At 41.0% G+C, this 18,188-nt stretch overlaps 1 protein-coding gene across 1 annotated transcript; it reads left to right on the forward strand.

Moving 5' to 3' along the window:
* The first annotated feature begins 695 nt into the window (after positions 1-695).
* Positions 696-15,539, forward strand: LOC124151935 (gem-associated protein 4-like). Its single transcript, XM_048389541.1, has 16 exons — positions 696-848; positions 1,424-1,810; positions 3,419-4,086; positions 4,618-4,775; positions 5,551-5,605; positions 7,017-7,146; positions 7,461-7,625; positions 9,038-9,145; positions 9,577-9,735; positions 9,935-10,298; positions 10,940-11,055; positions 11,894-11,933; positions 12,274-12,401; positions 12,841-12,973; positions 14,494-14,618; positions 15,160-15,539. The coding sequence occupies exons 1-16, from the start codon at positions 789-791 to the stop codon at positions 15,478-15,480; spliced, it is 3,117 nt and encodes a 1,038-aa protein (XP_048245498.1). The 5' UTR covers positions 696-788; the 3' UTR covers positions 15,481-15,539.
* The last annotated feature ends 2,649 nt before the right edge of the window (positions 15,540-18,188 follow it).

Below are 18,188 nucleotides of genomic sequence, written 5' to 3' on the forward strand. Positions count from 1 at the left end.
CTCACTCACTCACTCTTTCACTATTTGTAACTTAATGCAATTCCGGACGGGTAACATTTGAAGTCTGAGGATATTTCTGTTAAACATCAACACTAAACACACAAACTGAAAAAATTGTTTTCCTCCTTGACAAATAATCATACTTTGACCAATAAAGATCTTGTTTTTCATGTCTTGACAGAATGCAATCCCATATAAAGATATGATTTCATTATAATTAGTTTTAATTATATCAATTTAAAAATTGCACACAGAACATATTTTTTTCATTAATCTAAGGCTAAACAGACTTAATTGCCAAATCGTCAAATGATTTAAAATATTTCTGTTTTGTGTTACTCCAAAACGTCATTTAGAAAATTAATTCAATCACGTCAGTTGTCCACTTAATTAATATTAAGCGTGGATAGCCCCTCCCCTAGTCTTACCTACTTACTTACTATGGGGGATTTAACGTGCGCTTTCCGACTATTTGCGTATTTCGCTCACAGTTTCCCTTGTTAACCCAGCCAGCTAACTTGATATCTCATAACATTTCTGAATAAATGGTTTTACAATTTACATGCTGCACTCATACTGTACAACCTCGTTTATCAAGACAGTTCCGCTCCAATTATGTCCTTAATAATTATCGTTAAGAGAAGATACGACAGAAGGGAGATAATTATGTAACTCTTTATGACTTGGAGGTAAAGATTGTGTTCGGTTCCGGTGTCTAGGAAAACGCACGTGAATTTGTTTTCTAAACATCGTTTTTATTAGGAGAGCTTTGTCATGTCAATACGGTGATGGAATTCTGTGCAGAACTAGCTGTTTTTCAGTCTGCAGCGAAATTCGCAACGTTAGAGGTACGAATTAAATTATATTTCGCCAACAGATGCATGCTGTGTGTCATTTTGCTCGCTGCCATCTAGCCACGATAGACATTTCAACAATTGTTCAGCCCCCACTCCATATCATGTCACTTACATTCATGGGCGGTATCTGTTTACATTACTGGATAGGTGTAGTTTATATTGTCAGAATGTCAATTTTCTAAGCAAATATTCTCTTTCTGCTCAACAAGTAAACTAAAGCAGTAAAGGAAGATACTATATTATCAACCGACTTACTCGAACCATCGTATCGCAATTGCGTCGATGGATTCTCATGTCAATCACTGGATCGTCTGATCCAGACAAGATTATTTACAGACCGCTGTCATGTAGCTATATGGCTATAGACTATTGCTGATAGTCCTGCACCATGACTGTGGAATTGATATTTTTCAGGTATTTTGTTTTACTAAAAGCCTAGGCAAGTATACATCAAACTCAACAAGTCTAGTTTGCTTGAAGAAGAGGAATGGTCCTTTCGAAAAAAATGTGTTATTATTTAAAAGACATTGACTAAGTGCTTGTGCATTCTTTGTTCCATCTGACAGTTTCCAAGTCCAGCTGACATTACAGATTCGGACGAAGTGCAGAAATTCACTGACCTGATATCACCATCTGTCCGTGAGATCCTCGATGGGCTGGACAGTGAGCGCAGTCTCTTGGACAGAAATGTGTGGAACTTCAAGCTGCTGTCTTTCCTGCTGACACACATCTTGAAGAACAGCCACAACAAGGACCAGCAGGTTGATGCAGTCAAAGAAAATGGAGCTTCCAACAGTAATGACAGATCTCTGGATAAGGCAGAGGCACTGACAGTCACTGACAACAAGGGCTCCAAAACAGCTGATCACATTTTTCAACATTTCCCATGCTTGAATCTAGCAATCCTTTTTGAGCTTGTTAAGAGGTTTAAGTGGAATGGACAGCTTCTTGAGGTGAGTGTTTTCATGAGTCTAGGCTTGTAATCAAGGTGTACCGTATTCGACGTAATAAGCGCCCAGGGCGGTCTCAAAATTAGAAATAGGGGGCTCTTATTAGAAGGTTATTTTGGTGAAAAAAACTGAGTTGAAAGATAAATTTCGTGGTTTATGCTGACAGCCTGAAATGTTTATGTACGACAGATATATTTTTCCAGAATTAAATGCCAATAATTAATGGTGCATATAACACACGAGTGTGTATTATACGCGAATAAATAAGTCTTGTGTACATTGATCAATCGGAAGGGGTGCTAATTGGGATTGTTCACTAGCCAATATCTTAGCAAATGTCGCCGTGGGCGCTTATTGGAGCGGCGCGCTTATTACGTCGAATATGGTATGTAGCACTGTTACCATGGTTACTGCAGGTATGTATTTCAGGATTCTCAGGATACTGTATTCTGTATGAAGTTCTCCCTGACCAACTTCTAGACCAACGTGTAACTAATATTTATTAAGCATTCCACACTATACCAGAGCTCCAGATAAGTTTTTGTTGTTGTTGGTGTTTACCCATGCATTTTAAAATCATTGGGTATCAGTAATTCTATCTGAGTATTGAAATTTCTGTAACCCACTAGTTTTTACACATGTGGGTATTTAAGTTAAATATTTAACAACACTATTCATCTAGTCCCTGCAAACTGATGTCATGTGGGTTAGAGAGCTTTATAGGACTCACAAATACCACGATACTTCCACAAGAAAGTGTGCTGGCAAATGATCATGATGTAACTGTCATCGTGGAGTTTGGCAAGGTTGACAGAATGCCCGTGTATAATTTCAAAATAAGTTGCTGATTCGCTAATCGAATACGCAGGGTTACTTCACAATATTTTGATGATACGCACAAGTTTTATTTTTGTAGCGTATCTGTAATGTTCCTTGCGTATTTGATACGCTTGGATTTTATTTTACTGCGTATTTCTGCATTTCTGATGCGTATTTCACGCAGATACGCAGCTTATCTGGAGCTCTGCTATACTGTGATGCTTAACACTTTCAAATAGTGTAAAGTGATAATCAGCCTTTTTGGTAGTCAATCATACAGGCTGTGCAGAGTTGCGTCCCTTGGGCACGCCAGAAACCTACGATTGTGGTTTCGAATCCCGGCTCGCCCCGATTATGTTTCTAGGTTTGTCAGCACCATACCCGTGCTTGTGGGTTTCACCGAAGTGGTAAACATCTGAGACCTGCATCACTTCAGGCTTTCCTCCCACATGAAGCTGACACGCCGCGATATAACTGGAATACTGTTAAAAGCGGCGTTAAACCCAATTCACTCACTCACTATAATGTTTGGCAAGTCTAGACTACTGCAGCTGCAGTATCTGGAAATGACGAGAGTCTGTGAGCTCCTTTTTATTATATTTTTATTAAGATAATTTAACAACTGTTTTTGCAGTAAGATATGTTCATTTCAGAGACTAGATGTTAGTCTACCTTTTTGGGTAATTAATATAATCAACATCTGTGATCATCTCTGTGAACTTGAGCATTTGGATTCACAGTTAGGGATTATCGGATCTTATTCTCTTTATTTAATCTTATTTCTGTTTTCAGTGTTTGCAAGTCCTGAATGAATCTGAAGCAGCAATAGTTGTCGAGTCCATTATTGAAGAGGTCAAGTCATCAGATGACCCCAACAACCTTGAACTTGTGGTCACCTGTCAGAAATACCTCTTCTGGTTGGTGATCAAGTCAGCCAATCACAACCAGGGCCAGCTTAATGTTGCCATGACAATGGAACATACTGTAGATTGGTTTCACCAGCATTTGAATAAGATTAACCAACAAGAGCTACTGTCTAAAGGATTATTAATTGAAATTATTCATGTACTTGTCCTTCTTGGATGTGTTTGTTGTAATGAAATCTGTATTACTGAGTTAAGAACATTGCTCTTACAGTCAGAACAGGGAAAAGATAAAACTGTTGTTCATCGAGAAACAACGAGGATTTTAGGACTTTTGAAGTCAAGAACAAGACAAGATTGTGAAAATAACTTTTCAGAATTACTACAGAGGATTCACCAAGGTTTTCCAAAGCTAACATGGTTGGAGGTTTCAGCTTCTTTTCTGAAAGACTTGAACAGTGAAGGAGAGAGCCAATTAGGAAGAAACGCTGCATTAATGGAAGACCTGGCAAGGGAGACAACTCTAGATCTTGGCATAATGGACTTGAATGTGATTTCTTTTTATGAGAGATTACTTGAAACAACCAAAAGTGATAGGTAATTGCACTTTTGGATTGGAAATTTCAGAAATATAACTGTCGTTACTTAACAGTTGCTGAAAAAAATGTTTAGACTTTGAATAACAATTTTTTATTTTATGATGAGTGTGGTCAAGTTTTGTAATTAAGTTGTGTGTTTGAACATGTAAACATTTCATATTCCTCATATGAACATGGGGTTGAGAGACTGAGTACATATTTCCAACATCTATTACTTTCTTTCCCAGGTCATGCAGGGGGGACGTGAGTGGCCTAGTCGTCTAATTTACTGTGCAATTTACTGTGGGGCCTTTGGGGTATCCTCGTGGTTATATTGCTCGCTCACTCACTCACTCACTCACTCACTCACTCACTCACTCACTCACTCACACTCACTCACTCACTCACTCACTCACTCACTCACTCACTCACTCACTCACTCACTCACTCACTCACTCACTCACTCACTCACTCACTCACTCACTCACTCACTCACTTTACTATGCAGAGTTGGGTTTAAAGCCACTTTTCATGCAGATGCTTTTTGCAGCTCTGGAGATACGAGGATGTCTACAGTACATCAGTTCCTGGCATCATTTGAATCCCATCGCTGCCACCAGATGGCACTGAAACAGAAGGAGGAGGAAGAGAGGCAGGGGAAGATAACTCTTGAGGAAATATTGTTTGGGAGATTGGCTGGCTTTGAGGGTAAGACTTGACGATCCCTCCACACCAGCTATTGGACACGCCACCCTTAAAATCTTGGTGACCCCATTCCTTTTCAAAGTGGGGATCAAGTGGGCACAATGAGAGTTGCTATGAGCTGTATGCTGTTGGGATTCTAATTAGAATTGGTCCCCAGCAACCTATGCTTGTCATAAGAAGACATGGATTTTGTTGCTCATTCGAATCAGATCTTAGTTCTCGTTCTGCTAAAACAAAGATCTGAGGACATCCCATAACCAGTTTACATCAGAACGACCTTTCATCCAACCAATCAGAGCATTGCTTACCAGATAAGGAAAGTGACAGTCAGAATGTGTTTTCTAATCATGGAACCTCAAAACATTTATCACAGGGTATTCCAGAAACAGTTACTGACTTTACGATTGAATTCGTCGTTATCTATCTGTCACCTCAAGAGGAACGGATTTGCATTGCCCATGGAAGTACTGCCTTACAATCAAGGCCATTTATTAGATATTCCAATATATTCTTTTGTTCAGTTTTCAAATTTTGAATTGAGAACTTTGTCAAAATATTTTCCAAATGCGAAGTCACCAGACTCAGTGGAAGGGTTTGTATGTCACTATAGGGTGGCACTAAGGTTAATATAACTCTAATATAACATAAGTGTACAACTGTCGTGTGCTACAATCGTCTTGTGGAGAGGCACACAGAGAGACAGAGAGAGAGACAGAGAAAACCTTTTAGAATCTTGTCTTTTTCTAAGCATGTGTTTCAGCTAACAACTCTGTTTCAGCATGCATTACAAGAATCGTAACTTGCTGTGATCCTGCTTGTTGGAGGAATGAAAGGTAATAAATAGATGTTTGAAAATCGATCTTGTTGGTATTATATTGATGTAGCCAGTTCAGAATATATACGGCCAGACACAAGAAAGTATCCACCCTTGGTTGATGATGGGTGTCTAAAGATAATACAAACCAGAAATGGTTTTTCGATTGTGATGTATTTGATATGTGATACGGGTATTATAGGCAAATTTACATGCTTCATATCAATGAGTATCGCACAACAGATCAAACTATTGTACATGTTGTAACATATCTCGTGAAGGTCCGGGGTAGAATAGGTCTTCAGCAACCCTTGCTTGCCCTAAAAGGCGACTATGCTTGTTGTGAGAGGCGACTAACGGGATCAGGTGGTCAGGCTCGCTGACTTGGTTGATGCATGTCATTGATCCCAATTGCGTGGATTGATGCTCATGATGTCAATCACTGGATTGTCTGGTCCAGACTCGATTATTTACAGACCGCCGTCATATAGCTGGAATATTGCTGAGTGCGCCGTTAAACAACAAACCAACAAACAAAAAACATGTAGTAACATTTGATAATGTTTGTTATTTTGCTCAAATCCAATATTCATTGGATCCTTGGTTGTCCAATTTATTTCATCTGCATTCATTTTGGATAAATACCCTGGAGCCATTGGCCTCTTTAGCTTTGTTTCAGAAGGGATGTCACCACCTTAATCTGTCTCTAACTTATCACCAGAAATAGCTGCCTGCTTGCTATTTCATATGTGGTATTGTTTCTTTCGGGACAGATGTAATATTTTCCGATTTGATGAACTGTCTATTACAAAATTTCCTTGCTGCTGACAGTGTTAAATCAGACATTGGCATGTGACTCACTTAACTGAGATCAAAAGCTAAGCATGTAATTACAAACATGTTTAAGCTGTAAAGGTTGGAGGCACAGAGTAAAGTCAGTCTAATACAAATACTATTGATTATCTATTCTAGCATGTGCATACAATTGTGGGTCAGCAACTGACAAGACAGGCTCGTTAGATTTATGAGTCTGGCTGGCTTATTGGGAGTAAAATTGTTGGAAACACTGCTTTGAGAATTGTGACTCGATGGCCAATTGTAGCAACGGGCTCGAGATAAGGGGCTAAGGGACTGGTCATTTATATATTTATTATAGAGGAAAGGGTCAGCAAAATTTATGAATGACAACTTTGTTTGGGGAGTGACGAAAAATTAATTTGGGAGGGGGGGGTTGGGGGCATGGAAACATGTTACATAAAATGGTTCGGCAAAGTATGATCCAGTGCTAAGACCAACCTCACCTGGCAGCCCCCTATAATCTGTCATACGATACACTGGATACTGGATAATCAAGTTTTTTTATTGGATCACCTTCAAGGAAATAATCACAATACTTGCACCAATGGTTTCGTTTTCATCTCTCTTTTCAGATACACATATTTATTGCGAGAGAACTGTGATTTGTTGTTTTCTGAGTCCGACATCCAAGCTCTCCTTCGGACACTACGGACATTAATCAGGGTCGAATGTCAAGGTCTACCTTTAGCCCCAGTCCTGCAGGTACATTTCCTGATGTTGTCAGTTCATTTACTTTTTGTGGTACCCCAGGAGGTCTCGATGAAAAGTTGATAATTTGCCTCAGTTGTGAAATATATAATTTCCCTATCATGTCTCCAAGATAAAAATGTCTCCAAGACCCATGTCTTGAGTAGCCATGTCTCAAAATCCATCATGGACTTGTTTTAAAACTTCAAAAGTAATATACCACAACAAACACTAAAATATATTTTGAAATATAACATTAAAAAGACAATACATGCACTTCCAATTCTTATCGGGTATATTGAATTCCTTATATATTCTTATGGTTGTAGATTTTGTTAGATGCCTTTTCAAGATTACCAATCTTGACCCAAGAGAAGATAATCCTTGAGAACTTCCTGTCTTGTGATGACCCTGACCTTCTCTCCTCTGTGGGCAGCTTCCACCAGGAGATGAACATTGCCTTCAACCAGTTCACCAGCGAAACATCAGAAAAAGTAAGTAAAGCCTGACTAATTGCTTTACTTGATTTACTGAGAGAATGCATTAGCATCTTAAGGCCATACAATTTGTATTTTTCGTTTCACGGGCCGCCATCCCAACTGAAAAGCAGCTGGAAAAGAAATAAATGAAACATTAAAATATTTGTTTTTATAATGTCTCCTGCTAGACCCTCTGATAGAATATAAAATGTTATGTATCAATTCCATGTCTACATCACTGTCAGTCATTCAAGAAGCCAGCTGCAGTTATTACTCCACAGCAGAATGACTCATATAAATAAATAAATGACTGACATAGCTCTTTATTTTAAATATGACCGACCTTGTGTGGAAAAGCTGGAATAAATCCGTGAAATTTATAATTAAAAAAGTCTGGCCTAAAGTACCAAGCATAAAATGAAGCTTCTGATTGATATTTTTCTTCAGTGTCTGTCTCTGAAACCTAATAAGTGCTACTGTGTTCTGAAATTTGAGGTAGTCAAACTGTACATTAGATACCTCTTATGTTTATTTGAAACCGAGCACATTAACCCCAACAATATTTGTTATCAAAATACTGAAACCAGATATGCTGTCTGAATGCTTTGCTCACTTGTATTGAGAATCTAGAAGCCTTGATGCTGATTGGCTGATTAGAAAGCTCAACTGGTGTAACATTTGTTGGTGTCCTCATATCTTCATGCAGGTTAGATTTCGAATAGGTCTTCAGCAACCCATGCTTGCCGTGAAGATCCGGTTTAGAATAGGTCTTCAGCAAACCATGCTTGCCGTGAAGATCCGGTTTAGAATAGGTCTTCAGCAACCCATGCTTGCCGTAAGAGGCGACTATGTTTGTTGTAAGAGGCGACTAACAGGATCGGGTGGTCAGACTCACCAACTTGGTTGAGGCATGTCATCGTATCCCATTTGTGTGGATCGATGCTCATGATTTCAATCACTGGATTGCCTGTTCCAGACTCGATTATTTACAGACTGCTGTCATATAGCTGGAAAAGTGCTGAGTGCGGCGTTAAACAACAACAAACAAACAAACATATCTGCATGCAGCATGGTAGGGTCTCTGAGTACAAGTTCGGATTTTATTGAGATGGAATTCAGGAAGGGTCCTTTTTTTCTTCTGATGGCTTCTGATGGCTTTTGGCTTCTTTTCTTGTGTCCAAACCCATGGTAGAATCCACTTGATATCTAGTGCAGGGTAGCCCAGTCATCTAAGGCACCATCAATTTGGTCCCAGATTCTCTGTGTTTATGTTTCTAGGTTTGTCAGCACGTACCCATTTTACCAAAGTGGTCAATATGTAAGACCTGCATCACTTGGGGCTTTCCTCAAACATCAAGCTGATGCTGTTCCAGGTGGCATTTAAAACAAATGTCACTCACACACTCTTTGCATCTCTTTACTGCCAGGACCTCCGAGCTGTGTTGAGGCTGTCCCTGGTCGACCCTGTAGCTGTGGTGGAGTATGCTGTCACTGTTGCAGTCAAAAGTTCAGGACAGATTCCAGTCGTACTGAAGGTATCTCACTCACCTGACTCCCACCAAAATATGTACCCAGCACCACATGAATGTTGAAAGTGTAAATATTGATAGTCTGTCATCCATTGTGACTTATCTTATAATCCACTTGACCAGACTTGATTACTTACGGGACACTGTGATATAAGATGCAAAACCTCCCGCACACCCATACACCCACTTCCTCCCTCCCTTGGGGCGGTCAGGTAGTCTAGTGATTAAAGCCTTCGCTCACCCCGCCCGAAGATCTGTGTTCAATATTCCCGACATGGGTACAGTGTGTGAAGCCCATTTCTGATGATATCGCTGGAATATTGCTAAAAGAGGTGTTAAACCATTCTAACTCCCTCTCTCTCTCCCTCACAAGTATGTACCAGGTCCTATCCAGCATAAAAAACTAAACAAAAATATTTCTTTACATTCATTCTCAGATTTTCAACTCGATGCCGGACTTGTGTCGTTGTTGCTATGGCAGCCACCAACCTGAGAAATCTCTCCTATGTCATGTGATCACCAAGTATTTGCTGGTGAACAAACTTGATCGAAATGAAGAGAAGAATTTAATCAAGTTTATTTCTACTGCTGTGCAGGTGAGAGGTCACTTTCTAACTTGGCCTTTATGAAATATTTCAGTGACAAGATTGTGGCCTTCGGTTTTTTATCAGGTATTGGTTATATCCCATGATAGCGAAAAATTGATAGCGAAAAATTGCTGACATATACGATGTTGATATAAGAATAGCTTGTTTGTAAGGTTGTAGACAATAAAGTTATCATTAATCTTTTCAGAGTTTTCACAGAGAAGTCAATGGCTACACATTTGAAGAAGCTGCCATCTTACCCCCAGCAGAGTTTGCCTCTGCAGCTATCTTGCCTTTCATTGGCTCATGTAACTCAGGAGATCAAGAACAGCCAATCAACACAGAGCTTGCTTTGAGGCTCTTCATCTGTGTACTGGAGAGAAGTGACAAGGACTGTGACTGGTTGATTGAACTACAGCCACAGACGCTACTTCTATGTCTGTTTGAGCTACTTGATGATTGTGTGGAGTTGTGGGATGGTCGAGTGAACAAGTCCGGTATAAAACAGTCCTGCTTGAGATGTCTCCAGCTGATGCAGGCAAAATGTGCTGGAATTTTCTCCAAATTGCACGGTCAGCATCTAAATTGTGATATTTGGTTACATTGTTTGTATATCTGTCAACCCAAAATTATGGAAATATGAAATAAGATGAAAACTTGAAGTTTGGGTTTTCTTTTGTACCATGTCTGATTTCAGTAGTAAAAAAGTTGAATCATATGGAAAGAAAATATCATTTTTCTTCTTTCTTTTTTCCTCACGGTTATGATTTCACTGAACATCTTCCATTAAGTAGCTCAGTGTAGAAAGTGAAGTTTCTTCAAATGTATTTCACATATTCTATCCTATCAACCACAGAGATGTCGCTTCAAAAATATATCTATGCAATTTTATTATGAACATGTTGACCACCAACTGACCCTATATATAAAAAATAATTATCTGAAAACTAATTTATGCAGTGTTCAGTGACATGTATTGGTATTGTGATATTTGACTGACGTTATTTTTATACCTGGGCCCACTTGCACAAAGCGATCTTAGCGCTAAGACTATTGTAAGCCTATGTTAAAGTATGGGCGTTACGATCTTCTTTGCGCTAAGATCACTTTGTGTAAGTGGGCCCTGATTATGTTAAAGGTCCTTTTAATGGAAGGCCTATCATTTGTATTTGCTTCAAATCATATCAATGTGTATTTTCCGACTATTTTGCAGTGATGGCTGCTGATTGGTTGAAATCGAAAACGAAGGATCTTGATTGGACGGTTCTGGTCCACCTTCAGAAGACTCTGTCCTGCCTGGACACAACACAGGCCGCTGGACACCAGGTGGTAGGTTTACAGGGCAATCTCAGTCAAATCCACAATGTCGGCCAATGATTCAAGTTAATGACCTAATTGTTTAGCCAAGTGGCAGCCTTAAAAATTAGTTTTTTTAAAGATGAGTGAAACCGTTATTTCACTTGGCGTTTGTAACTAATCCTGCGTGAATGAGACTGCTATGTTTACTTGTTCTGTCATATATATTCAGTTCCAGTTTGTAGCAAAATTGAACAATTGAGAACTGGTTCAGATTTATAGCCCTCAAATGCTTAAATTGTTTGATAGGCATTACTTAGAAGTTGACGGATGACGAGGTAGACACAATTTTATGGATAACAACTCCTTTAATACTGTGAAAAACGACGTTTCGGTATAGATCCTTATATCAGTCTTGCTTGACAACGGTATAAGGATCTATATCGAAACGTTGTTTTTCACAGTAGAAAAGAAGTTGTTATCCATAAAATTGCGTCTACCTTGCCTCAAATGCTTGTAGTCAACATGGTCGATGACGACTACAAGCACAATTTAGTAGCCTTAGGCTGATGGACTAGCGTGAGTTTCAAAGGCTTGGAGTTGGAGTAGATTGATTAGTAGTAATGATGGACACTTTTGGAGCTTCCTCCGAATCAAATAATATGATTTTCTTAATCTCATTAAAATCAGATCTTAGTTCGCGCTGCCGCTAAACAAGGATCTGAGGACATTCCATTACGGGTCACGTCAGAATGACACAATTCAAAATGGTGACCATTTAAGCTGTGACAAGAGTGTAAACATGAATATTTTCATGGTTATATCATTTTGCTTGACCTGCATCAAGTTTTTGCCACTTTTTCTGTTGTAGTTTGTTGAGGACCTAGCTGACCATGTGATACGAGGCTGTGGTGAGTTTTGGCTTCCTCTGATACAAAGGGGAATAGGTGCCCAGAGTTCCCTGTGATTAAACAGGATCTGGTAGTCCCATGGCTGGTGCATGTCATTGGGACCTGATGGCACAGATTTTTAATACTTTCATGGACCCAGACAATTATATCTGTGATATCGTTATATTGGATGTCAAATATCATTCACTCTTTTTGTTCAAAATTGATTGATAGAAGTGTGTATGTCAGAAAAGGGGAGAAAACATATCTTTGGAGTCCCTTAGCAGTGTAGTATACGACAACTTATTTCTTATAGTTCAGCTCAGTGATAAAATGAGAAAGATTTGTCTGTTCCTACCAGCTGACAACTGCTTGCCACTACTGAGGTGTGCCAGCATCTCTGATGAAACAGCAACCGCCATCAACCAGCGAATCCCATCTGGCCACAGAGTTATCTCCCCTGATGTCCTTACGTCTGCTCTGTCCCAGGTTGGTGAGATTGGTCTCAGGACTGTATCATCTCTGTATCATCTCTCTCATACTGTCCAACTACCGGTAGCTTCCAGAACTTTCTAGACAGTGCTGTAAGGCTCTATACAATGCTGGACAGGTCTCACCGTTTCCGGAAATTACCACACCACTCTAGCTTCTAAATATAGTAACTTCCTGACGACCTTACCTTAAATAGTACTACATTCCTGACGACTGGCAAAATACAACACAATGCAGCACAGCTACAATCATTGTTAAACTATAAAATACACTGCCATATGACAATAGCAATATCTTATCAATGTCCTCATCTTTTAAATTTGCCATTTCCAGTGGGCCATAAAGGTCCTTATCCTGCTGGTGTAGCTTGTCCTTGCACATTGTGAGATAAGTGCCTGCTGGTGTTGCCCTCATGGTGACGTATGTGGTGTTGCAGATGCTGCGGAATCTGCTGCTGATGGAGTGGAGACGGGTGAGCGGCTGTCTGTGGACCCTCATCACCCACGACTGCCTGACTCCTCCCTACAGGCTGCTATTGGATAACAAGGTTGTGTTGGCAACAAAAAATGGTAAATATACTCGCAGAAATCTTAGGGCTGTGGGGAATACTAGAAATGAACCCAAAGACTGGGGTTTGATTCTCCCGGTTTGTACACAATTGTCATGTCCCCTTTGCTGATATTGTTGGTATGTACTTCTCAAAAGAAAAGTAGTATACTAGGGTATACAGACAGTTCCCCTTAAGTGCCCATGGGGCTGATTAGCAATGGGGTGCTGGGGACACATTCTACCCCGGGTGCCATGGGGCTGATTAGCAATGGGGTGCTGGGGACACATTCTACCCCGGGTGTCATGGGGCTGATTAGCAATGGGGTGCTGGGGACACATTCTACCCTGGGTGCCATGGGGTTGATTAGCAATGAGGTGCTTGGGACACATTCTACCCCAGGTGCCATGGGGCTGATTAGCAATGGGGTGCTGGGGACACATTCTACCCTGGGTGCCATGGGGTTGATTAGCAATGAGGTGCTTGGGACACATTCTACCCCAGGTGCCATGGGGCTGATTAGCAATGGGGTGCTTGGGACACATTCTACCCTGGGTGCCATGGGGTTGATTAGCAATGAGGTGCTTGGGACACATTCTACCCCAGGTGCCATGGGGCTGATTAGCAATGAGGTGCTTGGGACACATTCTACCCTGGGTGCCATGGGGTTGATTAGCAATGAGGTGCTTGGGACACATTCTACCCCAGGTGTCATGGGGCTGATTAGCAATTGAGTGCTTGGGACACATTCTACCCCAGGTGTCATGGGGCTGATTAGCAATTGAGTGCTGGGGACACATTCTACCCCAGGTGCCATGGGGCTGATTAGCAATGGGGTGCTGGGGACACATTCTACCCTGGGTGCCATGGGGTTGATTAGCAATGAGGTGCTTGGGACACATTCTACCCCAGGTGCCATGGGGCTGATTAGCAATGAGGTGCTTGGGACACATTCTACCCTGGGTGCCATGGGGTTGATTAGCAATGAGGTGCTTGGGACACATTCTACCCCAGGTGCCATGGGGCTGATTAGCAATGAGGTGCTTGGGACACATTCTACCCTGGGTGCCATGGGGCTGATTAGCAATGAGGTGCTTGGGACACATTCTACCCTGGGTGCCATGGGGTTGATTAGCAATGAGGTGCTTGGGACACATTCTACCCCAGGTGCCATGGGGCGGATTAGCAATGAGGTGCTTGGGACACATTCTACCCCAGGTGCCATGGGGCTGATTAGCAATTGAGCGCTGGGGACACATTCTACCCTGGGTGCCATGGGGCTGATTAGCAATTGAGCGCTGGGGACACATTCTACCCTGGGTGCCATGGGGCTGATTAGCAATTGAGCGCTGGGGACACATTCTACCCCAGGTGCCCATGGGGCTGATTAGCAATGTCAATGCCTATGTCAATGTGAAAAGTAAAATAGTGAGCGAGTCAGTGAGTGAAAATAAACAAGAAATATTGATGGATTTTTGTTTGTTAGTTTTCTAAGTTATAAGCTGTGCCTTTCATTTTAAGGTCTGCCATTTATATTTCCAGAGGTGAAGTGTTTGCTGACTTTGACTCAGATACTGTCTAACGTTGTCATGGCAACCTCTAGTGACACGTCTGCTCCTGCGTCTGCTGTCCAGCATGTCAACACCTGCTATGTAACAGTTCTGCAGGTAATGCTGATTGATGATTGTTCCCTTTGTTATTGACTAGTTCCACATATTGTATTGAAATTATGCTTCCCGGTCTGGAACCTGTCCTTGATCAACCAGAGCATTATATCTCCATGCCATTATGACATACATACCCTGGATCCATACGCCACCAAAGCTTCATTGTGGAAGTGATGTCACAATCTCTATCCTACTCTTTATTGTTTGATCTTTGTGGCCATTTGATACCTTACACTTGCTGTCTTATGTTTTGTTTGTTTGTTTGTTTAACGCCGTACTCGGCAATATTCCAGCTATATGACGGTGATCTGCAAATAATCAAGTCTGGACCAGACAATACTATTTTCTGTAATCTGCTGATACTGCATTTAACTTGTTGAAGCTAAAATTGTGCATGTTAGTGCTTCATAATTCTGGTCCTATTTTCAAAATGGCCACCATGGGATCTTTATTGAAACTTACTTGATTAATACACAAAATATGTTGATGCCTTGGACCTGAAAAAGATTTTAAAGGAAACCACATGACCTTCTTGTTTCAGGAACAGACCAAGGTTCTTACGGCTGTCCAGGACAGAAAAATTGTGTCATTTACACTCATTCAGATGTTAAGTCATGTGACTGTTGCCATGACTACAATGGACTCGGACCAATCAGAACCCTTGTATGTCTTTCTGCTGGACTTGCTAGGCAAATACAGTGACCTTAAGAAAGGGAGACAATCTCCCAGCAACATCCTGAAATTCCGGGAACTGGACCAGGTTGTCGTGCAAGCTGTGGGTCTGATGGAGGACAACAGCAGACAGGAGACATTGTTGAAAAAACTATTTGAGAAAAAGCAGGAGACAGGTTTGCAGAAATGAGTGTTCATTAAATAAAAACATGGATGTCATAGGTCAAACCTTACGTCATATCAAGCTGGTATTTCAAATCTAGTCTAGATTTTCACTTCTCTCGGACTAACCGGCAAGTGGCCATGTCTATCCAAGGATGTGCAAGTCTTATGTATTACAGAAGTGGATCCAGGATTTTGAAAAAGTCAAGTCACAATAATCCTCTATATCTCCAGGGCTCACATTTCATATTACACTCAACGAGGGACTGATCCACATCTTAAGTTACCTGCCCTTGATGACCTTTAGTGAGTGAGTGAGTTTGGTTTAACGCCACTTTTAACAGTATTCCAGTTATATCATGGCGTGTCAGCTTAATGTGGGAGGAAAGCCCGAAGTGATGCAGATCTCAGACGTTTACCACTTCGGTGAAACCCGCGAGCACGGGTATGGTGCTGACAAACCTAGAAACATAATTGGGGCGAACCGGGATTCAAACCCACAATCATAGGTTTCTGGCATGCCCAAGGGACGCAACTCTTCACAGCGAATGGCGGCACCTTAGACAACTGGGCCACCTGTGCCCCCTGATTACCTTTAGCCATTTGTCATGTAAGGTGTCTGGAAAAGGGGTTCACTTCCCTTGCTCCCTCCCTGGATCTGCAGTGTATCAGTACATAAAACATTACACTTAGTGTTTTGTATTGTTACATGCGGCAGTCCAACAGAAAAACTGAAAAGTTTCGTCCATTTCTGATGAGAGATGTTGCCAGATACTGACACACAAGTCCAGTTCACATTAGTGTGGTCTTACATGAATTGTGCTATGCTTGTTGTAAGAGGCGAGAACGGGTGGTCAGGCTCGCTGACTTGGTTGATGCATGTCATCATATCCCACTTGCGTAGATCGATGCTCATAATGTCAGTCACTGGATTGTCTGGTCCAAACTTGATTATTTACAGACCACCGTCATATAGCTGGAAAATTGCTGAGTGCAGCGTTAAACAACAAACAAACAAAAACATGTGATACTGGGAGCCACTATGACCCTTATGGTTTTGGTTAGACACACACCAAACTCATTCATGCTTAAAATCCATGGGTATCAGGGGGGGGATGGGGGTTGGGTGGAAGGTTGCCCAGACGTCTAAGAGTGACAGCTTGCTGAGCAGAGTGGTGTCCCTTAGGCCTGAAAAAATTCCACGATTGTAGACACAGATCCAAGATTAGACCGTACTGATTATTGTTCTTGGTTTGTCGCCACCTCACCAGTGGGTTTCACCAAATTGGTAAAAGTCCTCGGTGTGCATGTGTGTGTATCAAGCGTAACAGGGGGCACGGATGAGCCAGTCTAAGGCGTAGAGTTGTGTCCCTTGGGCACGCCAGGAACCTATGATAATGAGTTTGAATACTTGCTCTCATGGTTATCTTTCACGTTTGTCAGCACCATACATTAATTGGGGTTCCACCAAAATGGTAAACATCAGAGACCGGCATCACATTAGGCTGACTCGCTGTGAATTAACTGGAATACTGTTAAAAGTGACCCAAACCACAAACACAATAGAGGAAGGATGACAAACAAAGCCATCATACCAAACTGTTTTAATTAGCAACAGAAGTCACTGAAGACTGCAATATATAAACGTATTACATGGCTGCAATATAAAAGTATTAAAGTCGAAGCCTGACTTGAAAGGGACCCAGCAAATTGCTATTTAGGACAAATGGACACAACTATTTGGCAATAATTATGAGCATGACAAACAAGTTGTACTTATTCTGAAGGAAAAAACTAAAGTAAGCTTTAAGAGAGGCAGTGTTTGGTAACAAGGGCCAGGAATTGGTCAAAAGCGGTGACCCCATTACAGGGGCAATGCAAGTCATCTTGCGTATACCGTATTCGACGTAATAAGCGCCCAGGGCGCTCTCAAAATTAGAAATAGGGGGCTCTTATTAGAATATTATTTTGGTGAAAAAAAACAGAGTTAAAAGATAAATTTCGTGGTTTATGCTGACAGCCTTATATGTTTATATACGACAGATATATTTTTCCAGAATGTATTTGCCCATAATTAAGGGTGCATATAACACATGAGTGCGTATTATACGCGAATAAATAAGTCTTGTGTACATTGATCAATCGGAAGGGGTGCTAATTGGGTTTGTTCACTCGCCAATATATTAGCAAATATCGCCGTGGGCGCTTATTAGAGCGGGGCGCTTATTACGTCGAATACGGTATGTCAGTGTCTTTTCCCAAGTACATGGAAAGAAAGTTTGAATTGAAAACATTTTCAAGAGGTCACTCTGACTGATGAATTGGTATTACCAAACACAGATACGGAAGTGAACAGAGATAGTAATGTTTCTTTCTTCAGATACATATTACTAAAAGGGTTAAGGACCATCCAATTCTTTCATATTACTGTTCATAGTTACATGGCATGACGGATTAACTTCAGTAAAATATTAGAATCGGGTGGCCGATTTCCATCTGCTTATTTCCATTTGTTCCCTTAGTTTCACCTTCAGTATACAAGTCCAGAAACAATATCATGCCCATGCTAGTAGCTCAGTAGGAAATTGAGAGAAAAATATTGACCAATCAAGCAGTTGTGATGCAAGATTTACTTCAAACTCGATCACTATTTATGTAATCGTCTGCGCATAATTTGGGTTGGTTATCAAAAACTACACAGATAAAAGTAAAATTTGACAACAGGTGCCCTGCATT

The sequence above is a fragment of the Haliotis rufescens genome, unplaced genomic scaffold (assembly GCF_023055435.1).
Source record: "Haliotis rufescens isolate VD_foot unplaced genomic scaffold, xgHalRufe1.0.p SCAF_8, whole genome shotgun sequence".
In the NCBI taxonomy this organism is placed as follows: Eukaryota; Metazoa; Mollusca; class Gastropoda; order Lepetellida; family Haliotidae; genus Haliotis; species Haliotis rufescens.

Excerpts from the sequence above, each read along its gene's own strand:
- LOC124151935 (XM_048389541.1), top strand. The coding sequence starts at position 789 with ATGGAATTCTGTGCAGAACTAGCTGTTTTTCAGTCTGCAGCGAAATTC. Across the intron at positions 1,811-3,418 it reads GGAATGGACAGCTTCTTGAG|TGTTTGCAAGTCCTGAATGA; the intron begins GTGAGTGTTTTC and ends TTCTGTTTTCAG. Across the intron at positions 14,619-15,159 it reads GCTATGTAACAGTTCTGCAG|GAACAGACCAAGGTTCTTAC; the intron begins GTAATGCTGATT and ends TTCTTGTTTCAG.